The 27,081-nt window shown below is 35.8% G+C and overlaps 1 protein-coding gene across 3 annotated transcripts in view; it reads left to right on the top strand.

Annotated features, from left to right (window-relative positions):
• Window positions 1-27,081, top strand: part of LOC128988433 (zinc finger C2HC domain-containing protein 1A-like) — a 78,257-nt gene that overhangs the window by 17,695 nt on the left and 33,481 nt on the right. For 2 of the 3 annotated variants that reach the window (XM_054409706.1, XM_054409705.1), the window contains exons 3-6: window positions 9,546-9,617; window positions 11,536-11,775; window positions 12,467-12,587; window positions 24,740-24,851. In XM_054409706.1, the coding sequence (XP_054265681.1) occupies window positions 9,546-9,617; window positions 11,536-11,775; window positions 12,467-12,587; window positions 24,740-24,851 (545 nt within the window). The remainder of the gene's footprint in view (window positions 1-9,545; window positions 9,618-11,535; window positions 11,776-12,466; window positions 12,588-24,739; window positions 24,852-27,081) is intronic. The other variant, XM_054409707.1, reaches the window with a different exon arrangement.

Here is a 27,081-nt window from a genome sequence, read left to right as displayed (position 1 = left end):
GTAGAATTTCTAGACCATCATTTATATCCAGCATATAAATTGGTTATTATTGTCAATGGTTTTGAATGGAAAACTCAAATTATGAATCCCATTATACTTTCAACATACTTTCCTCCGTCACTACAATTAGTCCAATATCAGCTTTTGATAACACAGACGACAATCCAGAGACCACGTCTTTCCGTCATAACCTGATTTAGTTTACTTCAGTTTAGTCCTGCTGACGGTAATATACACGCGTGAATTGATAGGCCTATCTGTAATCGTTTTGTGTTTTGTGTGCAAACGGATTATCTGACAAGATGCGTTCCTACCATTTTAGTCATTAAAGGCAATCCTGGGGCTATAAAAATGAATTATAAGATTACTTCGTCACAAAAACCTTTTGTTCTGGTGGCATGGTATTTTGCCCGGCTATTTTTGTAGAAGGCAGCCTGGATGTGGCGAGCAACAAGTCTGACTTATTTCGTGACTCTGCCTATAATTTTTAAACAATTAAGATACTTTATGCCAAAGTATTATTAATACACTTAAAGCTGTTTGATTTCTTAAGCCCTCTAAACATTAACGCCACCTAATATATTGTACAGTTACAGTACTGTGTTGGAGTAGAGTAATTCACCAAGTATATTGTTGAACGTGTTGAAGACGTTGTCTATAGCAATAGTGAGCACATGTTGGCTGACAATACAAATTCGGAATTTTGTAAATTGAAAAACTTCTAATTCAATGATTAGTTAGAAATGTATTGTTAAATGACGTTTCCTATTAAACATTTAATTTTGATTCTCAATCAGCAAGTTTGTTTTTTGTACCTCGAGTTTACTAAATACTTTAAATACTCGTTTTATGAGGTAAAGGGAAAATTGTCAGATAAATTGGTGGGGGGAGGGTAGGTTTAAATAAACGACAACATAAATTGGGGGGGGAACTACTCATTTGGCTTGGGGGGGGGGATTGCGCCTCTGGGTTTAGGGGGGATGGGCACCTCTGAACGCTGTAATATACTAAATTATTTGTTTTTTTAAGCTCTACAAAATGGTTTGAAAATAAATTGCTAAATTTTAAGTTTTTAGGGTCAAAAATGGGAAAAACCAATTTTTACCCCATAAAACCCCCCATAAACCCCTGTTCCCATAGTCCGATCATGCTGGTTCGCAAACTCGTTCGAATAAACGTAGGTTTACATGTTTGTACCAAATTTCATCAAAATCAGATGATTTTTGCTCGAGTTATCGCGCCAACGGACACATATATAAATGTGTCTCATATATATATGAATTTGAACGGGTGGTGTTTTTTTTTGGCTTCTGGGGACCTCAAAACGAAAAAGTAAATCGGCCCTGGGTCCAGATCTTACCATGAGACCTACAGTAATAGCTCATTCCCTTAATGGGAAATTCACTAAAACTTACTGAAAAAATATTCTTTTTCTTAAACGAGGACAAACTTGGAGTTTCAAACTTAATCTCTGTTACTCATTCACCGCAGCAGGAGAATACTTACGACTGTGGAGTTTTCACTATTGCTGTCACTGAAATAATTTTACCTACATACTTCAACAACCCTCAAACACCAATATCTCTTTGGAAAATCTTATCTTCCCCTCCTTTGAATGGAGCAATTCTAACTAAAAGGACACAGATTGTTTATTTTGTTCTGGACAATGGCTCTGTAAATACTCACCTATTATAATCATTGATGCTGCATCCGGATGAAGTTGAAAATGCAACAAGAATAGGACATGACAACCAAACGGGATGGAACACAGTAACAAAGGATCAAACCAATGGTACCAATGGAAATTTTGCGTGCTGTGTTTGCTTGGTTATTCTTAGGTTAAGTTTGTTTTGCATAATGATTGTATATATTGACAAGTGTATTTTTTGACGATGCCCATTGCATTTAGTACAATGCTTAAAGGAAAATAAATTTCATTTAATTTCATTTAGAACTAGCTGTGTGCCCGTTCTACGCACGGGGATCTTATTGTAGTCAGTTATTGAAACCTTTTTATTAAGAACAGAATTTGGTTTGCATATTTTCAGATATGCTGGCAAAACTATTATACAGTATATAAACCTTCGCAAATACAGTATCTGACAGTTTCAAGCCAAAACAAATGCTTCGAAATTAAATGTAACCTGGGTCGTGTTGGTCCATATGTTAAATCCAATGATTAAACTAAAAAATGCTTTATAGATCTATGAGGCATAGCCCTAATGTAGGCCTATAATTGAAAGTTACCTTCCACAATGGTTAAAAGTATTTAGGGCACTACTTCAACCTCCCAATTTAACACTTTATTCGTGTTGACATTTTCATTATAAAGGTACTTTTGTCCTTTCCGTGAAACACTGAGAAATAAGGACATTAATGCTTTACTAACAGACATACACACAAAAATACAGAACTTAATTAGGGGGTTTGCTACGCTTTAAGCATAACAAAGTACTTGTAAAATTAGTATCTAAAATATTTTGTTAATGTCATCAAATTTCATCATAACAATGTATATTTGCTTGGACCGATGATGACCCGAAATGACGGCTTACTATATGAAATGAAGACGACTGGTCCAGGGTGGTCCAGCCACCCTGGTATAGACGATTGGTAATTTATGTATAGTAAATATTACCAAAATAGGCCACGAACTATTGATACATAAACAACGTAAAGCGTTTAAACAATTCATTATGGTTAGCTGAATAAATGTTTTACTAAAGTGCGTTATCGTTTTCTTAGCATAAACTAACATTTTGGAATCAAGAAAGAAAAAGCAAAAATTGTACAGTTAAGACATCAATTAAATTGAATACGCCTGTAATAATAAATAAGGTGCAACACCAACGATAACTAATTTGTAAAGTACAGTGATGTGTTGGTACTTAAAAATGATTCTTGCTACTACCAACAGTACCAACGGTTCTAAGGAATAGAACCGGTACCAAAAACCAACGTTCACAGTTGAGAACTATAGTACAGCCGACCAATTATATGAGTTTATCAAGTCCCGAGGTTATTGATCTCATTGGTTTTTTATTTTCTCGTAAAACGTTTTAAAACGGCAATCAAAGTTATTTCCCAATAATTGCTTTATTTGTAAACAACTTTTAATGTAAACTTATCGGTGTCAGTTTTAAAAAAAAACAACCTCATACAAACAACTATTATTTAATAGGTTAGGCCCTACGTACCTATTCTCGAAACAATGATTGGTAAAGGCTATCTAATAACATTAGAAGGAAATGTGACAAAAATCACACAACGTTGGGTTTTTGGATGTTTGTAATTTTATTTCTTAAGTAGGTAGGCCGTGTATTCTAGGGAAAAGTACCGGTATCAAGGATCGTCGTCGAACAGTTTGTTATGAATAATTGGGTAGGCGTACGTACCCAAGAGCATGGCTGTATGGTCCAGCGATTGCATCACACGGTGAGTAGGTACTATTGACTATATATACAGGGTGTCCCGGAACTCTCTACCAATATTTTAGGGCATTGTTCCTGGGTAAGAAACATATCTAAATATCATATTTAAATTGTCCGGAAGTCCTTAGTTACTCAGATAGCCGCCATTTTGTTTTTTTCACTTATTAATTTTTTTCTGAAAATTGGTTAAACATACGAAGTTGAAACTTTGCACAAACATATGGCAGTTTTAGTGATACGTGACCGCTTTCAGCATGCGCTGCAACTAATATCCGGCGGTCACGTATCACTAAAACTGCCATATCTCAGTTAATACTCGTCCGATCTTAAAGATTAAGGTGTCGATCGATTTGTAATAAAATTGCCTTAAAAAAGTTATTCTTCTAAAATTTTTGTAAAATCAACGGTTTTCGAGTAATTTAAGAAACAAAATTTTAAACAGCCGCCATTTTGTTTTATGAATTTGAAAAATCGTCATAATTTTTTTGTAGTTTTGTCTAGTTGTCATAAATGTTTGTGCAAAGTTTCAACTTCGTATGTTTAACCAATCTTCAGAAAAAAATTAATAAGTGAAAAAAACAAAATGGCGGCTATCTGAGTAAATAAGGACTTCAGGACAATTTAAATATGATATTTAGATATGTTTCTTACCCAGGAACAATGCCCTAAAATATTGGTAGAGAGTTCCGAGACACCCTGTATATAGTCAATGGTAGGAACAGAAAATAACACATTAGAAAAGCGAGTTTAGCATCATCCGTAAACCTCTGTTACAATCAACCACTGCAGTTGTGATTTTTTACTTATCACTTTACACAACCGCCATTGAAGCGCCGTGTCAATGAGTGGAAACCATATTTCTAAGCCATTGGCGACGATCATTATTAAATTTAAAGTTTCCCAGCCGTATACAACACTGATTCAAGGTCTTCTTTCTGGTTATCAAAACTCAAGAACAATTTATACACAAAGAATCTCTGGTTCCTGAACTGGATGATGCCTAGTTATTTAATTTCATTTACACGGTTACACTATTACACTATATTATTGCACTTTCGATTAATTAAATCCGTTATGTAAGAAAAACGTTTTTAATCACTTGGGATTTACATTCAAAACGTGATTGAAAAAGGTTGCGGTATTTGTAAACAACATTTGTAAACATATCAGTGACAGCTAGGAAAAATAATCTTGATCCGAACAGCTGTTCGTTATTTCATAGATGATTATGCAATAAAAATTGGACGAAAACTTGACATAAATCGCACAAAACTACATTTTTGAACGTTCGTAATATTATTTACAAAGTAGTGAGGCCATATTTTAATGGCTAAAGACAATCTTGCCAATCCAGTGAATACATTAAAATGACTTGGATCTTGATAGGTACTCTCGTTTTCCAGGAGAAGATAGCGTAAAATGCCATCTTGAGTGTTACAGACAAAGGGAAAGACAGACAGACAGACAGAAATTGAGATAAGACTCGTTTCTGCTTATTTAATGTATAAGACGTAAAAATAACCTAAAAATATATAATTCTGAGCAATGTACAGACAAAACTCTAATTTTATTTATATAGATAAACAGAATAAATAACGTTCACGCCTATAAATATAAAAGTTTTTAGGCGTACCTACCACCACGTGAGCACAAAACAATATACAGCTGTCCGTGTGAAAAGCATGCATTTCCTAAATTTAAGCCGGCGATAATTAGGGATTGGCCTTGTGCCTAATATTGGTGATTGCGAAAGCAAGACACAAAGGAAATTGTAGTCACTTGAATTCAAAGGGTAATTTGGATGAAATCATCAGTATTCTTGGGTATAAGACTATTTCTCCTTTAACCTTACCACTGATGATTGTTGCTTCGATCAAGTTTGGTGCCATTTTTTTAATCGTCAGTCTGGTTCCGTCGCACAGCTTGGGCGGATTCAAGTTTTGCATTAGTATTATTGGAGTTCCTTCTTTTAATGACAATAATATGGTGGGTTAGTGACAAATTGGGAGGTATTTGAACTATCAAGATGGTTTTAGTGCTAATAGCTTGAAACTAAATAGTTCAAAGACACAAATAATAAACTTTCAAACAATGCAAAATAAAACACTTGTCTCGTTTGATTTACCCTATGATGGAGTTGTTTTGTCACTTATAAAAGCCACAAGTCTTTTGAGCATAAACATAGACCAAAATGTAACCTGGAGTCTTGATTTCCTCACCATTTAATAGTTGTTTGCAAAAACATTAAGGATTCTCCGAATTTATAGTCATAAGTCATACGTCGTTTATCTTGTTCGCTGCTGACCGCTAGATGCCGGGACGGCGCCAGGATAATAATAATAATAAATAATAATAAATCTTTATTTCTCCACAAGTAATACAATAAAATTACAAAGATCTATAAAAACAAATTATTTTACAATGTAATCAAAACTTATTGTTAATTAATTAAATAAAAACAGTTTGCTTTAACTTGCGAAGAAATATACACACCCAAAGAAGATTAAAACTTCTGTGTGTGGGCGGGAGTCTCAACTAATACTTAACAATATCAAAAGATTCTCTGAAAAGGGTAACAAAATGAATTATAAATTTAATTTACCTTTAGTCCAATAGCTTTTGTGGAAAAGACAACAAAGAAAACATAATTCACCAATATCTAGGAAGTAAAACGAAAATTATGTAACTATAATAATGAGAACATTTTAAGAAATTGAAGAAAACAATGAAAACCCAGACTCTGAAATACAGATACTTACAAAGATAAAGCAAATACTCTGAGCTAGACATGACTTGCTAATTTTATTAAGAATACAACTGTTCTATTTCATCATATGACTTGGTTAATAGCCACTTTTTCAAAGATTTCTTAAAAACACTAAATGACCTACTCTGCTTTACAATTGATAAATAAATAAAACACTTCTTAAACAGGGTACAGTTTGGTTTGGGTAAACGTAGAATGTTTTGCGCAGTTTGTCTAGTTGAATAATTGTGAATGTTATCAACTGTTGGTCCTGCATTACCACTATTTGAAAAATATAGTCAATACTTTAAAAATATACAGGGTGATTGATATAAGTGTGCCAGCCGTTTTATTCGAAAACTATAAGAGATATCAAAAAAAGTTAAAAGGTAAGTGCCTTGGATTTTTTATTAAAAAAATTATAGTCAAGTAAAAAAAATTATTTTAGCCGCCATTTTTCCAATATGGCCGCCAACTTTGATTTTTCTTATGGAACACCCTGTATTTTATGATGTATTCTGGTAGAAAAAGTAATTTTAAGACGATTTTATTCTTGTGATTTTTTTCATAAACCTAACCGTTTCAATGATAATAATGGTTTAAGTTGTGCAATTTTGAATGGTTTTCGAGCAAAACGGGTGGCATGCTTGCTTAGGCCTTTATCGAAACTCTTTCTCATGCAGAAATTTCAAAACTTTAACCATTATTATCTTCAAAACGGTTAGGTTTATGAAAAAAATCACAAGAATAAAATCGTCTTAAAATTACTTTTTCTACCAGAATACATCATAAAATACAGGATGTTCCGTAAGAAAAATCAAAGTTGGCGGCCATATTGGAAAAATGGTGGTTAAAATAATTTTTTTGTTTTTTTAAATAAAAAATCCAAGGCACTTACCATTTAACTTTTTTGATATCTCTTATAGTTTTCGAATAAAACGGCTGGCACACTTATATCAATCACCCTGTATAAATATCTGAAGGGAAGGATATTATGAATTACAAATAAAGGTAGAGAATGAGAATAAAAATTTACATTACATATTAATCTGACAAATTTCTTCTGTAAAGTTATTAAAGATTTTAAATTCGACACATAGGCACCTCCATACAAAGAAATTCCATATTCAAGCTTAGAATTGATTAAAGAGTGGTAAACCTGTTTTAAGATGGGAAGAGGACAGCAATATTTGAGGTGGAAACAAGATCTAAGTGAGTAACGTAATGAATTTTTTAAATTATTTACATGCATCTTCCATGATAGATTTTCATCCAAAAGTACACCTAGATATTTGGTAACATTACATTGTTTTATAGAATCACATAAGAAGCAACTAGTTTTATTACAATCTGTTTTATGGAAAATTAAAGGTGGATTAAAAACATTTGACTGGGATAAAGAAAAATTGATAAAGATTGTTTTAGAAACATTTAGACAAAGTTTGTTGCAACTGAACCAAAGTGATATTTTATGTAGATCATCCTGCATTATGTGATGAAGCTCATCTAAAGTGCTTGCACAGTATGACAATGCTGTATCATCAGCAAACGCTGTTAGGCGTCCATTCTAAAGACCACTGCACAAGTCGTTGACAAAAATTAAAAATAAAATAGGACCAAGGACTGATCCTTGGGGAACACCGAAGTTAATACTTTGGATACTACTTTTGCTCTTCTTAATTTTAACCAGCTGCCTCCCAGAAAGATATGACCTAAACCATGAAAGTGGTACACCTCTTATCCCTGCTGATTCTAGTTTGTTCAAGAGCAAAACATGATCGATAGTATCAAATGCCTTACTAATATCTAAGAACAAACCAGCTGTTTTATTATGAGTTGTGCTATTTAAGTTTCCGTAAATATTTGTCAAAAAGTGTTGAAGTGCTAACTCTGTACTAAGGCCTTCTCTAAATCCAAACTGATTTGGTGAAAAAAATTTATTGTTATCTAAAAATCCAGTGAGTCTATTTTTAATAAATTTTTCTAGTAATTTTGAAAGCACAGGAAGCAGTGATATTGGGCGGTAGTTCTCTTCGTTACACTTATCTCCTTTCTTAAATATGGGAACTACTGTGGCAATTTTTAAGATATCAGGGAAACAACCGCTAGCAATACTTAAATTGAACAATTCTGTTAAAACTGGAGTGATCTCGTCACATATATTTTGAATAATAGCTGCAGAAATTAACTCATCACCTGTACTTTTGTGAGGGGAAAGAGTAATAATTAATTTTGCAACTTCATGCTCAGTGATAGGACTAAAAAAAAAAAAAAAAAAGGAGTTGAACTAACGCTCGCCGCTGCGTAAACATTGCTGCCGATTCACTGAATTACAGTAAAAACAACAGTAGTTATACTGGATGGCAATGTTCTGCAATCAAACTGGCTTTGGACATAGTACTAAGTGATTCTCATAGATAGCAGCACCACCCAGGTTGCAGTCGGCAAAGTAGTGTCGCTCTAGCAGGAAAGAGGTGGTACAAAGCCCTGTTCTAAATGACCCTGGTGGTGATTTTGGGAAAATATATTTTTTTATTGTAAGAAAAGTACATCCCCACAAGCTGCAAAGAAATATAGGACGCTCGTGACGAGCTGGCTGATCCATGGTAACGTTAAACAACAATGAACGGCGACGTTCCGGAACGTTCCTAGCTCCTGGCACCGTGGCCCGTTTGACGTTCCGGAACGTCCGTAGCAGCGAACGTGTTATTCAGCAAAATTAACATAAAATGCATTAGTTACGTCAAAAACATAATGAAATATTTACATAGTGGTGAAAACAGTTGGAGATTCCTTTTTAACTTTGCACAATTAAATCTACAGTTCTACTGGATGGATTTTGTTAAATAACGTGTCATTGTAAGGCATAAAAGTTTGAGTTGCTTTTTCATTTGATGTGTTATTTATAGCTCTGTAAGTTTCATAGTATAAAAGTTATAAAGTAACTAAGCGAAATTATGTGTTATAACAATAGCCTAACAAGCTTTGTAGATTTTTTTAATACCGATTACAAAACTTTTAATTTGGCTATTTAATATATTTTTTAAAAAGGTAAACATAAATCATTTAACAGATCTCAGCCAATGTTGGTGACAACCAAACAAATCTATGTTAAAAATAGATTTCTCAATTTAGAGCTCTCTTCAACAGCACTTCCTGTCTGTTGTGGTAAATAAGAATGAATGGACTCGAATATTGTTGTCTCGTGCATCCAAACTATTGTTATAGACCTTTCATTAGTGCTTTCATCTCCGCTTAAAATGTTTATTAAGTTAGTACATAGTGTTTGGTTGGTAGTTGTCAGTTTGCACGCATAAAACACAGTAAAAGTAATGTTTGCACAATGTTCTTCTTGTATTGTTTTATAGACACAAGTCAGCAGCACTTCACAGCTTCAATCCAGTAGCAAGTCTTCCCTGAAATCACCTAAGCAAGAAAATGTAAGAATTTGTTGGAACTAGTTGTATAAATAAGTTGTGTTTGTTGTTTTTACACTAGGCTAATAACAGTACCTTCAATTCTGCTTTGTGGTATTAACCAAGAATTAATCTATATATTAATACGCAATCGGTTTTCTTTTCACAGTCATAACTCAATAACGGCTTGATGGATTTTAAAGTTTGATGTGTCAAATTAAAGGTATTTTAACGTAGATGTGCAAATACGTCTCAGAATATTTAGAAAGGGCACCACTTAAGTATATTTATGGGCTAAAGTTTGGAAGGCGGCGCTCTCTGTTGACATTTTATCAAACTCATTTCCCTTTGTTTACAAATAACATATGGACGTAGTTTGAAATAGTTTTAAGGTTAACCACAGACTGCAGGACTTATTACTTCCAGAGCAAAGCCGGAGTTTTATATTTTTATTTAAACATGTGTTAAACTAAAGAGTGACCTAGCAAGACCAAACAAAAATTGTTTGTAATAGTTGAATTTATTTACAGACCGGGGGTTTCGGTTAGCGTCGATTTTGATTTTATTTACAACAAAACTAGCCTGGGTAGGGTTTCGTTATTAGTGTTAACCTGGATCTGATTACCGAAGAGAGTTGGTACTCTAGCGATATCAACATTTCTCTTCCTTGTAAACAATACTCTTACGGTCTTATACATGGAAAATAAACAGATTTCTTTCTTTCTTTCTTTATTCATTGGATTGACCTTAGACCTTCCTGGTTGCACCACCTTTCCACTATCGGCAATGCCCTCTGCATGAGTTCCAGGCAAGTGTTTCCTCTTATTAGGACAACAATGTCGTCAGCATATCCTTGAGCGTACATACCCTGTGCATTGATCTTGGACAGGAGATCGTCGACCACCAGGTTCCATAGATTTGGTGACAAGACGCCACCCTGTCGACACCCTCTTTGGTCCTTGACCTCTCTCACCGTCCCACACAGAGAAGCTTGCGCTCTCCTACTTTCGAGCATGTTGCCACCCACCTCACAACAGTGCTTTCTACATTTCTTGATACCAGCTTTGATACAATCGAGCGAGTACTAGTGTTGTCAAAAGCTCCTTCTATATCAAGAAATGCAGCTACCGCTATTTCCTTGTTCGAGATAGAATTTTCAATCTTGCAAACCAGCGCATTGCAGGGCTGTTTCGCATGACTTTCCTTTCTGATAGGTGTGTTGGTTCGGGTGTAAAGGACGGCTTACAAGGACCCTATCCTTTATTCGTCCATCCACTAATTTCTCCATGGTCTTCAGGAGAAACGATGTAAGGCTGATTGGTCTAAAAGCCTTAGGCACAGCATATGTGTCCCTTCCAGGCTTCGGTATGAATACCACCCTTGAGGTCCTCCATGCTGTTGGTATAACTCCACTGGCTAAGTTTGTGCATGCTTCATATTCACATAGTTGGCTCTGGCTGAAAGGTCATGCACATTCAGTTTCTTATAGGCTAAGTTGCATGTACTCCATACAACAATATATACAAATTATCGTCAAAAAATATATTTCCCACCACCGTTGTAAATCTGAACCTCTTTTATTTAATAGATATTTGTTGTCCAAACTCTAATTGAGTTCAGCTAAAAATGAGTGGGCTAAGCAATGCATTTTATGATTAAAGATTTATTTGTATGCAGGGTGAAAGGTGACAAGCAATTATTTATAGAGGTTTTATTTCACCACAGTGTGTTATTTATTAGCCAGTATAAACTGCCACAGCTTTTTCTAAAGTAGAGAAATTCACTATGCCTTCATGAAATAATACTAAAGTATCTTTCTTCGAACCTAAAATGTGCTGTAGAACTTGCCTAGTTTAAAATCATTACTAGGCGTCTTAAAAACCACTTACAACCAATAGAATTCTACAAGATTGTGTTGTGTAAATTATTACTTATGCTCTAGACAAAATGGAGGGAAAAACACAATGAATTGGTGCAGACAATAAAAGCAGCTCGGATGCCACCGGGGCAGGCTCCTGTCATCAAGCTGTCTGACCAGGAGGCCTGCCCGTACTGTGAAAGGTCCTTCGGGCCTAAGGCCTACGACAGACATCTGGAGTGGTGTAAAGAGAAGATGACCAGGATACAACCTAAGAGTCCTGCTAGTCAGAGAGCCAAGGAGCGGCTAGAGGCCAGAACTAAGGTAAAGCAACATGGCGACAAGTACGTTTGGACCTCAATATCTTAAACTCAAGAGGAACAAAATTTGAGCTATCAGGTTTTCAAGTTGGCAAGGTTGAGTTATCAAGGTGTCAAACTGAAAATTGTATATACTAAGGTGTTAAATTCATTCTGACAGTTAATTATGTTATGTCATGACCTTCATAACTCTACTTTCCCATGTTTAACATTTATAACTCGAGCTCTTAAGTTATTTATACATACTGAAGGATAACTTTACTATCATGATCAAACCATTTTTAATGCATAAACAGTACAGTATTAATTATGCAGCAATGGTAATTTAGGATAAACACAAGTCTAACTTTTTGTGCTGTAAAAACCAAAATGATACAAAAAAATTTAGATCTGTTCTTATTATTCAGGTCTTGAATTCTCCTGGAAGACTCCTTGAACTTTTTAAACCATATTTAGTACACATCCTGGTACAATTTGTCAGTTTGTATTCTAACCATGAAATCTTAAAGTGTTCAGTTGTTTCTTTGAACATCAAATATATCAATTGTTGGATAATTTGAATACTTTGGGTCTTCATTCTGTAGAGATAAGAATGATCTGTAGCAAAAGAAAAGAGAGAGAGAGAGAAATCATTTAGTCAGGTCTCTTATTTTATGGTAAATAATATTAACAATTTATCTGCACATTGTTCACAGTATCGAGCCCCTCCAGTTGGCAAAGCCAAGCGTTCAGCATCAAGAGACAAAATACAACCTGAAACTTCTCCCCATGTGATTCACACTCCCCTTACTCAGAGGAAAACCTACAACAAAACAAGTTAGTATCTGAATATATATATATATATATATATATATATATATATATATATATATATATATATACTAGCAGAGTACCCATCCTTCGTACGGGGTTGGCATATAAGTATAAAATGCTTATTGCAGTTATATTCAAGCTTTGCGTTTGCAATGGGGGAGGACACAGTTTGGTAAAATTTGGTTGAATAAATTTGTAAAGTGAAATTGATATGAATTGTAAAATATAAGATTGAAAATGTCTAGTACATGTTTATTGAAGGTAACAGTGGATTGTAATAATTATAATGTTGTTTTTTAAATATGTATAAACAAACAAAACATATGATTTGAATGACATAGAAATATACAGTCTTTTTGATAATTAACACATTGGGTGCTGATGACGGGAATTCCCGCCATTGCTTAACATTGAAATAAATGCAATTTTCATGTTCAAACATGTCAACGGCACTTTAAGTGTTAAATGCATATATACAGGGTGAATAAAAAGTCAAGACCCCCCCTTCTAATATTTTTCCAAGTAAATATACAGATATATCCTTTTGGTGGTCGAGCAATCTTAGCAGGAAGTTTTACAAAAACTTAAAGAATGGTGAAAACTAGAGGTCGCCATCTCTTCTCTATCCAAAATGGTAGCCCGTCAAATGTTGTGGAAAATCGATGGTAAAATTGTTAATATTGGCTGCCATTTTGGATAGGGAAGAGATAGCGAGCTCTGGTTTTCACCATTCTTCAAGTTTTTTTTAACACTTCAAAATGAGGTGTCACTTGATAGGGGGTTTCTATTGAAACATTTTTAGTTGTCCCCCGAATCCCCCATTTTGGGGGGACACTCAAAAATTTTGAATGTAAACCCCCTTCAAGTGACACCTCATTTTGAAGTGTTTACAAAAACTTAAAGAATGGTGAAAACCAGAGCTCGCGATCTCTTCTCTATCCAAAATGGCAGCCAATATTAACAATTTTACCATCGATTTTCCACAACATTTGACGGGCTACCATTTTGGGTAGAGAAGAGATGGCGACCTCTAGTTTTCACCATTCTTTAAGTTTTTGTAAACACTTCAAAATGAGGTGTCACTTAAAGGGGATTTACATTTAAAATATTTGAGTTGCCCCCCAAATCCCCCCTTTTGGGGGGACATTCAAAAATTTCAAAATGATAAAATGAAACTTCCTGCTAAGATTGCTCGACCACCAAAAGGATATCTCTGTATATTTACTTGGAAAAATAATAGAGGGGGGGGTCTTGACTTTTTATTCACCCTGTATAAATGATGTGTTTTTACACATTCCGGCCCCTTTGAAATACTAAACCTGGTTTATTTCAATTAATTTCTTGAGTTGGTAAAGGGAACAGTTTTGAAATAGACCTCTTAATAAGTCCATCCTTTGTTTTTAGGGTCGCAACTCGCACAAAATTGTCTTTTCCTGGGTGCACTGCGATCACTCGTCCAATTTTCCAAGTACAAGGTGGTAAATTGTCGTCTTGAATAAGCATTATATCGTCAATTTTTATGTTAGGTCTTGATGTATTCCACCTTGACTTTTTCTGCAGTTGGTTCAGATATTCCTTGCACCATCGGTTCCAAAAATGCTGTGAGAGTTGTTGAACATGTTGCCATCGAAAAAGTCTATTTAATTTCAGATCTTTAAGATTAGGTTCCGGAACACTGGTGAAAGAAGTTCCAATAAGGAAATGAGCAGGTGTAAAGGGCGTAAAATCATTTGGATCGCTGGATAAAGGTGTCAAAGGGCGTGAATTGACACAAGCTTCTATTTGTACTAATAAAGTGTACATTTCATTGAAGGTTAATTTTGTATTTTGAACTACTCGCTTAAGGTGGTATTTCACTAAACACACTCCAGCTTCCCAAAGCCCTCCGAAATTTGGTGAATGAGGGGGGATGAAACTCCAAGTGATCCCTTGTGCAGCCAAACTTGACAGAACTTGGCTGTTGTGATCATCTGAACACCACAAATGTTTAAACTCTTGTAGTTCCTTGTCCGCACCAACAAATGTTTTAGCATTATCCGAGTAAATTTTGTATGGTTGACCTCTGCGAGATACAAACCGCCTTAAGGCAGCAAGGAACGAATTTGTCGTTAAATCCTCAACTAGTTTAAGGTGAATGGCCTTTGTGGTAAAACACACAAACAGAGAAACGTATGCTTTTGTAACCTTAGTCCTTTTGTTGTTGCTTGCATGTATATATACAGGTCCAAAATAATCTAATCCACAATGGGAGAATGGCCTTGAAGGTAGAACTCTGTTTTGAGGTAGTTGACCCTTTAGTTGATTGGTAGCCTTAGGTTTAGTCTTAAAGCATTTTTTCAGGCATTTGTGAACCACACTTCTGACTAAACTTCTGCCATTTAATGGCCAGTAAGTTTCTCGAAGGGAACTTAATAAAAGTTGTGGTCCTGCATGTTATATTTGAACATGTAGATCTTCTGCAATCAACCGTGTTAGCCTATGTTTGTGATCGAGAATAATCGGATATTTATTATCAACACTTAAAGATGAATGTTTTAGTTGACCACCTACTCTGATCAGCCCTTAGTCATCAAGAAAAAGGATTTAGCTGTAAGAGTTTGCTTGGTTTATCAACAGAATTGTTTTCCTTCAATGTTTTCAGTTCATGGGAGAATGATTGAGATGGAGCTAGTTTTAAAAGAGAAAGTCTTGAATCATTTATTTCTGAACATGTAAGGGAACCTGTGAGACAATCTTCGGATTTAGTGTTTTTATAAAACCTTAGATAATATACTACAACTCGTAAAAGTTTCTGAAATGATGAATACTTGCTAAATATATAATGACCATGAGAGACGGCTGTTACATTATTTGCCTTACGCAATTCTAGGAGTAAGTTGACACTTGTATCAAGTCGAAAGTTTGAGCCTTCCTTCCAAAATTGATGTTCTCCAGATAACCATTGTGGTCCATTCCACCAGAGAGATTAAAGAGCCACGAGATATTAGGTCAGCAGGATTTTCAGTGCCAACAACATGATTCCAATGGCTTATGTTTGTTAGGGATTGAATTGTTGAGATTCTTTTTGCAACAAATGTACTGTAATGAGATGATGGGGAATTGATCCAAGAAAGAACAACAGTTGAGTCAGAATAATAATAAATGTAACGTGTTACTATAATTTATAGTAACGGTACAGGACTCATAGGATCGTTAAGGCTCAATATAATCAATCTAGTGTTGCAAGCGACATTCTGAGTTGAATAATAATGATCTTAAATTAATTACTAAGCCAAACCACATCCATATCACAGCCATTTTGATGGTCTAATATTACTAATGCATCTAATTATTAATATAACAAGGAAAAGAACACTGAAAACTTGTGCTCAAAAGTACAATTTACATATTAATCTGAAATAATTTATAGTTCCCTAACCCCTTAATCCCCCTTTTTCTGAAAAGTTAGAACATATTCGTAAATCTCTTAGACTAAGGATAACTTATCAATTCGGCGATGGAGTCCAGCCTTGACCATCGAAGTCCGTCCATACCCTCTTGAATCCGAAACACGACTCTACTCTGTCTCTGCGCTTCCTACCCCTTCCCCAGTTCTCCAGCGATCAGCTGATCTTTACTGTCTGATGCGTCGCCGCTCTGACGCAAGCGTCACAAAGAAAAGGTTCCAGGAACACATACAAGCATTAAAATCAGGATACAAAACGACAATGAAATCAAATTTTGCAGAGCACCTAATCAAAACGTGAATAAAAAAATAAAAAAACTAGAAATTCTAGAATATGAAAAAAATTAAATTAAATTAAATGTCAAAGAAGATTTTCATACACAAATTACAAAAGATTTCCTCAAAATTTACTTAATACCATGAACAACAAAAAAAATTCAATATTTGAAAAAATAAATACCCCCGCCGCAGCAAACCTTCAGACTAAGCGAATTTCCATTTGCCTGATTGGATTTACACTAAAATGTCTCCTTAAAAATATCACATTTATTCCCTTTTTAAATAACATTAGTTTAAAGTACTTAGGTTTGCTGCAACAGGGAGGGTAAAAAGGTGTTTTTTTGTAAAATAATAATAGTTTAGTACAAAATTAATGCATTTTCCAAATTTGATCAAAATATGTTCATAAACAAGCAAAGTACAACAGTTTACTTATTCTCCATAAGAATAATATTGGAATTTTAAATTTACAGATTTTTTGAATTTTCTCCTTAACCATTAGGTGCATAATAACGCTTCAATATATAAATAAATTTGTTTTTTTTTAAGCTCTACAAAATGGTTTGAAAAGAAATTGCTAGGTATGAATTTTGGGGTTTTCGCTTATATCTCGAAAACGGTGCATCGGAGGGAAATATTTTCAGTTAATAAAATGAAGTTCTAAAAATTATCTAAAACTTTTTGTTAAACTAATAGGTGAAACCTGTCGAAATCGATGGTTGCTTCAAAGGCTTGCGACAATTCTTCTAACTGCGACAAAAAGAGTGAAGTTCGGTTATAAAAAATGAGAGCATTTAGCATTGTTTAATGAGTAATAAATAGGTGTAGAAACAATAATGACTATTGCGTTAGTTACAAAATATGGTTGATCATTCAATGAATAACATATTTCTTATACTGTCCGTGATAGTAGTTATTGTTCCTATGTTAACTGGTTTATCTTTTAGCGAATTTCCCATATAGGGAATAAGCTATTACTGTAGGTCTCATGGTAAGACCTGGACCTGGGACCGATTTATTTTTGTTTTGAGGTCAAATCAAATCAAAATCATCTTTATTCATTTTTATAATACAATATGTATACATAAATGGCGTCAATATAAAACTATTACTAAACTTAAAGACTAACATAGTGTTGCTTAGTTTTTGTATGGAATTCATTAAAACTATAAAATGCACCTTCAATTAGAAAAGATTTTAAAACATCTCCAGAGGCCAATAACGCATCCGTTCAAATTCATATATATATATTAGAGATGGGCCGATACCAAAAATTGTCGATACCGATACCACCAAAGTACTCTCGATACCTATCGATACCGATACTTCCGATACCTATCTTTTTTGCACAGTTTCTTCCACTAATAATATTATAAACTGTTATACCATAAAAAAAAAAAACACAATATGTATGTGTATCAAACTTATATTTTGGTGTTAAAGGTTTATTATTAAGTGCAAAAAACAATTGGAAAAAAATGGAACTAAGTGTTTATTTTAAAATAGGCCTACAGTAGGGGTGTGCGAGTATTCGAACATCGAGCTTTTTCGAGCCGAATAGGACGCTATTCGGCTCGGCTCGAACATTTCAAAAAGTTCGAAATGTTCGAGCCGAATACTTATTGAACTAGCAAAAAAAAATTAAATTAATAAATAAGGAACTAACTTTCATTTAAATTTACTCTCCTCCGTTTCATAATTGTGTCTTGATAAGCACGAACCTCAGCTGGGGGGGGGGGGGGGGAGGGGGCGGTGAGACTGTGTGAAGGGGAGGAAACTGGTTTTGGCTATTTATTGATTAGTTCGCCGACCCTTCTAGATAACAAAATTGAGTGACAGTGTTAAATCATCGTGTTCTGCATTTCATTTCTTGTTTACTTTGTGTGTTATTCTATTAATTCTAGTGCTTTGGTCTATTTCCTCTATATGTCAATTATATATTTTTTAATATATAAGTAAAACTTGTCTCTCCACCTTTTTGGATCCAAACCAACCATGTTCTTTTTTGATTAATAGGATTCATAAAACAAAAATATTTTGTGCATGGAAAACAACAAGAATAATCACGTGTTTTTTAAATTTATTTTGTATTTATTTATACAAAATAGAATTAAATATTCATAGTAGTTACAATATACATATGTAATCGACTTGCTAGTTGTTTTGTCGTCATTCAAGGTCGCGTTGCTGTTCTGTTATGAAAGACAATCTGATTGTCTCAGTCTGCACTGCATATCTCTTCAGGCCTTCAATCGATATCCTTTTATTTCTTGCATCTTCATTTAGTTCAGTTCAGTTCTTATCGTGATTATCTACTATTTGATGTCTTGACAATTCTCAATGTTTTTAAACATATTAAAATAACATTGTGTTTATTTAAAAATTGACTGAACATTATTAGGCTATTATTATGCACTTTTTTAAGAAAAAAAGTTTAATAATTAAGATAAGGTTACGCTAGGAAAAGCTCGGCTCGAAAAAGCTCGAGCTCGAACATTTTTTAAAAAGCTCGGCTCGGCTCGGCTCGAGGTTGAAAATCACTATTCGCACACCCCTAGCCTACAGTAAATGTTTGAATTTGACTAGTGCATGAGATCTAATAAAGTTTCCTCTAATTTTTAATAGGCTTATATAAGTATTTATCTGTCATTTGTCAGTTTTTGTATTTATTTTAAATTGCATCAATTGTTTTAGTTAACTCATTAAACTATAAATAAATAAAAAAAATACGTACATCTTGGCCTACAAATACTTTGTAAGTTTTTTCCCTATGAGAGTAAAAACGAACTTCCTATATAATGACAGTTTCTCACTAGTTGTATGAAAAACAGTTTAGGCTATATATCTTCAAAATTGGTTTAACTATGAAAAAGTCACCAAGTCTAGCTGAAAACACAACACATTCATAAATGAGGATATTTTTGAAATACAGAATAACTAATCAAACAACCTTTTTATTTTTAACACTTTTATTTATTAACTTTTCTTCCTTGAAAATGTCAACAGTTTTTCACTTATTTTTAATCAAGATTATCACTTATAATTAGGGGTGGGCGAGTAGTGATTTTTCAATTCGAGTCGAGTCGAGTTGAGTATTTGAGTAAAAAATTGAGTATCGAGTCGAGTCGAGTAGTTGCACGTAATATGGGCTTAGGCCTGATGAGGTTAGTTTTTAATGGCTTCATTCATTTAAGTATACACTAAAACATTGTTATTAAATGTTTGCCTACTTGTAGGCTGCTGCATTAAATATACATATCATGAGTTATAGAGTGTTTTATTTATGCTTACCTTTTCTTCCTCCTTACAAACATGAAACATGATAATTAACCTTTAAGAAACTGTAAGAACAATTATATATATAAATGGAAGAGAACTTCATTAAAAAACTTATCCTAAATTTAAAATAATTATACGCAAAGGGTATTCAAATAACTTGGATTACTCATTTAGTAAGATAGTTGTACTTTAATGAATGAAAACTGGAGGAACAGTTATTTAAAAGAAAAACATGTTGATAAGTCACTAAACAATACAACCCTATTCTTTAAAACATAACATAAAAGGTTAAATCAAAAACTTAAAGAAATAATACTTCTGGAGCCAGAACATTGTAATAAACACACAAACACACAGCCTACATATAAACTAGATTGTCACATGACCATAAGATCACAAAAAACACCAAACCGTCACTATGATTGCTACATTACAGTTGTCGTTTATGAAATGTTAATAGGTAAATGAATATCCTAGACAACTGCATACTCAGCTTATTAAAAATGCTTGGATACATCTTCAATAGTATCTTTTTAAATACATATTTGTCAAATATCACGATAAACATTATTATAACAACTGCCATGGAATGTAAATATTCTGAAACTTTTATTTACAGTTGGAATTACATGTTTTTGGATTATTTTTTTATTCTTTCAAAATATTGTTTGTCCTTTATATTGATCAATAAAGAAATGTTTACTCTGACAATAGACAATAGACAAAATCTTTATTGAAATATTCCTAGAGAACATTCATGCGTCAGGTACATAAAATGTACAGTATGTACGTAAACTATTACAGTAATTTGCAATTACAATTAGAATTTTTTTTTCTTTTTCTTCTTTTTTTCATGGTAGCTTATTATTGTTTAAGAATTCATCCTCAGAGTAGAACGGCCGGTCCAAAAGCCATGTTGTCAGGTGCTTCTTGAGCAGATTGGGTTGTTCTCTCTTGAGGTACTCTGGTAGGTTGTTAAAGTACAGAGCACCTTTGTAGGATGGTTTCTTCTCGTACAGACTCAGATGGTGTTGTGGGAGAGAAAAATTGGCGGCATGTCGTGTGTTGTGCTGGTGTATGTCTCTGTGTCTTGGCTGGGCTGTTTTAGTGGTGTGGATAATGACTTCTCTTATGTAGAGTGAAATTGATGTGAGAATTTTAAGGTTCTTGAAGGCTTCTCGGCAACTGTCTCTGTAGTTCAGGTCGGCAAGGCATCTAATTGCTCTTTTTTGCTTTAGGAGTACTCTTTCCAGGTTGCCTTTTGATGTTCCACCCCAAGTCGCAATGCCATATCTGAGGTGGGACTCGAATAGAGCAAAATATGCAACTTTGGCTACTTCTGGGCTGCAAGCTTGCTTGATCCTACATATAACGTAGAGACTTGAACTTAGCTTTTTGCAGAGCTGGTCTATGTGGGGTTTCCATGATAGCTTGGAGTCAATTATGATGCCTAGGCATTTTGTGGTATTTTGTGTTTGTAGTCCCGGTATTGTAATGTCTGTGTTGTTGCGTTTGGTGGTGAAAGTCATTTGAACGGTTTTGCTTTCGTTTAGAACTAGGTCGTTGGAGGTACAGTATTGCTTTGTTCTCTGGAGTTGTGTGTTGGTTTTCTCTTCCAGATTTTCCATTGTTTTGTCCGCAAATGTGAGAACCGTGTCATCTGCGTACATGGTGGTGTGTCCATCTTCCCCAATCCAACTAGGTAGGTCATTCGTGAGAAGGAGGAAAAGGACTGGGCCAAGTACTGATCCTTTGGGTACTCCTCTTTGCACGTCTACAGCTTTGGATTGGGCCTTATACTTTTTGTTGTTCTTTATGTAGGCTATTTCCACAAGCTGTTTCCGGTTACTAATGTAGCTTTTAAACCATTCTGCTGCTCTTCCTCTCACGCCTAGTGTTTCCAGCTTGAGTAGAAGAAGTTCGTGGTTTAGGCAGTCGAAAGCTTTACTAAAATCTAGGAAGAGGCTTGTTGAAGTGCTGCCTTCTTCTAGTGGTTGGTCTAGTATGTGCTCCGTCAGTTGTATTAAGGCTGTGGCTGTCGATCTGCCTTTGATAAATCCATGCTGTTGACTAATGAGAAGGTTGTGTTCTTGAAGATGGTGTAGGAGTTGGGCTAGTACTATCTTTTCGATTATTTTTGAAAATGTTGATATTAGGGAGATTGGCCTGTAGCTGTTTCTTTCTATCGTTGGTCCATTTTTGTATTTTGGGTAGACTTTAGCTATTTTTAATTTATCTGGGAATTTTCCTTGTGAGAGTGATTTATTTATGAGGTCTGTCAGGGGTATTACTATTTCATTTTTACAGTTTTTTAGAAGTTTAGCTGATACCTCATCAGTTCCGGATGAATTTTTCATCTTTAGAGATTGAATGGCCTTTTGCACTTCTTCTTGTGTGACCCGTCTGAACTGGAGTGTGTGATGTGTTGCTGGTAAGTGGTCTGTTAAGGCATTGGTTCTAGAGTTATTGTTATTTTGGAGTGTTCGGTCGGCTATTGATGAGAAAAAATCATTAAAACAGTTTGAAACTTCTTTTGGGTCGTCTATTGTTTTATTGTTAACTTGAAGATGGATTTGGTTTTCAGTATTTGATCTCGCTTCCCTTTCTCGGTTTATTGTTTGCCACAGTGCTTTAGACTTGTTTTCAGCCTGGTTTATGTGAGCTGTGTTGTTTTCTTTCCGAAGCATTTTCAAATGCTGGTCGTACTCCCTTTTTTTAATAGTTGTTCTGGCTTTGTCTTCCATAAGTCCGGTTGTTTGCTCCTTTTCTAAGGCCTTTATATATTCATTTTTAAGTCTAGCCGATTCTTGATTCCAACACGGTCTCCTTTTATGTTGTTTAACTCTTGACGTTTTAAGAGGGTAGGCGTGGTTTAGTGTTGTCTGGATGATGTTGCTGAAATTGTTGTAGGCTTCATCTACGTCATGAGTTTGTATTATAGTTTCCCAGTCTTGTTCTTGTAGCTGTGTCTTAAAGTTATCTATTATTGTTCTGTTGAAGATTCGTTTATTTTCTTTGATGTTGTTGATGATCGGTTTTCTAGTGATGATTTTTGCGATTTGTGCGGTATGGTCAGATAGTCCTGATGTTATAACTGAGGTTTCTATTTGTTGATTATCAATGTTTGAGCATATCCAGTCTATTGATGTTTCTGAGTCATTTGTAATTCGAGTGGGAGGTAGCCTCAGTCTTGAGATATTGAAGGAGGTTAGGAGTTCTTCAATTTTGTCGTTTTCATTGTCATCAACTAGGTTGTTTACATTGATCTCTCCCATTATTAATATTTGTTTATCCGTAGTGAATACTGTTTCCAGTTGTTCAGAGAGTATATCGATGGCTTGGTCTAGGTTTGCACTTGGTGGCCTGTATACTCCGAGGACCAGCAGTGGATTCCTGTTTAGCTTCAGTTCAAAGAGCACAGTTTCGCAAATTAGTTCTGTTTCCTCGCTACTTGTGCATATGAGTGATACATGCTTTTCCCAGCCACTTCTTACATAAGCGACCACTCCTCCTTTGACATGGGATTTCCTTGACATGGGATTTCCTTCTTTTCTACCCACGTGTTTTGCAAGTTTTGTTGTGCTACGCCGTGCTCTGATGAAATACGTTAAGAATGTTATGATACACATCTGAAAAAAATTGGTGTTATTGTTTTAGATAGGCCTATAGTAGATAATTGCCTCATACGTGATTGTTTTCCAATGATTAACTGATTACAAACAATTTAAATTGGTGGAAACTTTGAAACGCTCTTCTGTAAAATGTTGGGTTTTGTTGAGATGAGCCGTTTTATTTGTGAATGAGAAGTTTTGTAAACATTTTATGAAAATAATTTTAAATGCCTAATGTTATAAGACAACATTACTATAGTTCGTCCGCTTAGAAAGCGACCTCCTCCAGCATTGGTTTAGCATTAGCGCGCAGGTTGTTTTCTAAGCGGCCGAATTATAGTTTTGCAATCAAAGATGCTTATTTTTGAAGGCGGAGTTAACATATGCAATAAAATGCCTATTAAATAAAACAGAGGTCGTCCAGTGGTCGAAAACTCGACCAAAAATATTGAATGTACAGACTTCTCTATTTTCATCCCACGCTGTATATAAAACATGCGATTAGAATTTATTCCATTAGTTTTGATTATCTGTTTATAATTTGTTGTTATTTCATAACCAGCATGGTAACCCATAAGGCCCATGTTAATTTTTTTTAATTCATTTTTTGTGCTTATTTTTCAGCCTATTTTAATTTATAAAGGGGTTCTGCACATCTGCAGGCAAATATATTTCTTACAGTATGCGTAGATTTTCCCTGCAATGCACACGAGCTGAGAAAAAAAGTTTTAAAGAAACATGCTTGCCTATTTATATATGGATGCAATAATAAACCCACACGACAGTGTACTGTAACGTGTTCCTGCGCCATAACGCGGTCAGTTTAGACGGTTTAGTCCCCGTCCTAGCTAGATGGATAATAAAAAATTGAAACTGCTAAAATGTCTTATGTCATCATATCTTCCCTGCTCGGTCTTAGCAGACTACCGTTATTGGGGAAATTTAAACCTATTATTGATCTTTACTGGTTGTGCCTGAACGAAGTTATATACATGTATATATATGTATTGTATGGTAAACCTTATCGGATAAAAATATAGCGTATTTGAAAATAAAAAAGTGAATAGTTAATCCTAAATTGATTGAAAATGTTCTTTACTAACGACCCCTTGAGTGAAATAAACACAGGTTGAGTTCAGGTGAGCGAAATACAGCGGTTCTTCAGCCGCTGATCCGCACATCTACGATAATGCAATAGGTACAGTTCAAGAGACTAGTTCCCAATGTCGACTTTAGAGGGAGCACCGTACTAGGCGCGAGTTTCGGGCAGGGAATCACCCGTATGGCTGCCCCTCTGTTATGTATTATTATTACTCGGAGGTATTGACAATAGATTTTTCAGTTATCGGTAGGCTATGGAGTATTGATAAATTTTAGTATCGACTTTTCTCTAGTTTTTAGGTAAGGTAACATTTTAAACTGATTCCGAACCTGATATTTCCTGTTTACTTGTGTTGAATTTTGTGTGGAAATGGTACATTTCTTGAAAAATCTTTTCAGCAACATCCAGAGCATGTTGGTAAGCCTGTGACTGATTACAGATGTGATGGAGAGTAGCAGTGTTCCCAACATAAACCGCAACTTGACGAAAGACACATCTTTGAGAAAAAGCACTAGAGGCACCAGTGTTACCAGGACTACCCAAGCATCTAGGTAAGTAAATAACTTGTTGATTAGTATTACACAAGTTGGTGCTATTGTATGGATTTGATTAAAACATCTTCTAGTCTTACTAATACTGCAAATGTATACACTTCAGTACGTATGTCGTCGTCCTCCAAACTTTGCGATTCAACTTTTAGTGATATCACAGACAATGTTAGTAATCCAACATAATTTGAACTTGTCTTCTCAACAAACTTAACAAAACTGAATTACATTTTTAAACAGTTTAAAGTCATGACTTGAAAATAAACTGGTAATAAAAACTAGTCTCAAATAAATTGGTAATAAAAACCAGTCACAGCAATAGTATATTTCGTACCTAGGGCCGAAAATGAGGTTTTGCTGGCTCGAGAAAGTTTTTAAGTTCGAGACGAAGTCGAGAACTTAAATCGATCGAGAGCTGCAAAACCATTTCGGTCCGTGGTACGAACGCTATTTTTCACCACACTATACCCTATTCCCACTATTCACCACAATGATAAAGCACACTGATAGTCAACACAACTACAACTATAAGGTTATGTGAAGAAATAATTTGAGGCATCAGCAAAAATAATAATAAATAGTTGCTAGGCAACCGGTGATAATAAAACAATTCTATGGTTACTGCCTGTGTATTTAATATGCGTTAAAGTTTTAAGAAAGTAAGCGGACAGCCAGCTGATTTTGCGGCCCCGGGATGTAAAAACCTGTTCAGTCCCCAAATTACGATGATAGCTGGCATGGCCAGCAAAACGTAACTTTCAGCCACCAATTAACGTATGTAATACAGCCAAAAACATCATAGTGTGGTGAAAAAGTTATTACATAATAGCTATTGGAGTTTAGAAATAATAACCGCTTGGCAGTAAACAATGTTAACACGATGACTGCTGAAAACAACGTACAGGCGCTCCCCAGTGGCGGGCAAAGCCGCAACCGAATCAGCGAACGCAATTGGCATTCAAATATTTCAGTCTGACGAACCACAAACCGCAGGGGGCTCACGCTTGCGTGGGTTCGTGGCCTGGGCGACCACGCGGACCCTAGCTCTCCCAGAGGGGAGGTAATTGCCCGGTGTTGGAACCGGCACTTCAGGTAGACCACAAGCTATGGACGACTGGACAAGCCAGCCTCTTTGGGTTTACCCATAGTGAGAGTACCCAGTGACATTCCCTCCATTCAGGGTGGTGGGGGTGTTCAGCTCTGCTAGTGTTGATTAAGTTCATAGATCTTTCACCTGCCTGTAGCTTGTGGTTGTGACTGAGTCCTACCTGTCGTGTACGACTGGCATTTTGTGAGGCATATCCTCGACTTTGGAAGTAGCCTCGTCCTGGGAGGTGAAATACCTAGCCCCCAGAGGGGAGGTAAATGCTCCGTGTTGGTATCGGCATTTTCAAGTTGGCCACAGACATGGTCGACTGGGCATCGGGTCCCAGTGACATTCCTTTATCCAGGATGGAGGGGTGTTTAGCTCTAGGAGAGATGGAAGTACATCATAATCTCTAACCTACCTGTGTCTGTGGTTCTTTGGGCTTCGGCCTGCTTGTTGTGTGCGACCAGCATTCAGTGGGCAAATCCTCGACTTTGGAAGTAACCTTTCCTGGAGGTGAAAACGGGCAAGTACCCGCAGCTCACGGGGACACTCAAGGGCAACGTAACTTTCCGCAGTGTGAGGGCAACGGTTTGTAGGTACTTATGCAAACCTATCCCTGTCTCTGAGCACGGACGGTATGGTTATCTTGAGTGTGGGGGGTTCTTCCCGGAACCTCAATTGAGTCAAGGGTGTCGCCACCTCTGGTGGATAGGTTCATCCGGGTGGGTCCCACTTCTATACCTGCCTCCTTTTGGGAAACCCTGATGGCCTGGCAGTGATGTTGGGTCTGACGGGCAAACGAAGTAGATCGGGTGCTGGGTCCGAGCCCGCCAGGGGTATCTGGGGATCTATCGCTCTGGATATCTCTGGTTCCCAGCAATGGGTCAGGCCTCGATCGGGCAGCGGTGTAAATGGGAGGTTGGGGTTCCCCCCGTCAGCGTGCTGATGGTCCCCTTCCTCCTGGCTATTGATGGCGGGTTCTGCCTGTCAGGGATTAGATAGGTCCCGAGTGTTGCTTGCACTAAATGCGTCGGGGCGCTCTACTATGGCCCTCTAGGTTCCGACCTAGTGGAACCCAGGTGGAGTGACGCTTAAACAAGCAGCCGGAATCCCTGGTTAGGATTGAGGGGCAACCCTCTTTCC

The sequence above is a fragment of the Macrosteles quadrilineatus genome, unplaced genomic scaffold (genome assembly GCF_028750875.1).
Source record: "Macrosteles quadrilineatus isolate MER2022 unplaced genomic scaffold, UCM_ALF_1.0 Scaffold_3__2_contigs__length_128488019, whole genome shotgun sequence".
Classification (NCBI taxonomy): domain Eukaryota; kingdom Metazoa; phylum Arthropoda; class Insecta; order Hemiptera; family Cicadellidae; genus Macrosteles; species Macrosteles quadrilineatus.
The sequence above is the reverse complement of the archived record's forward strand: the minus strand, read 5'-3'. Positions and strand labels throughout refer to the sequence as shown.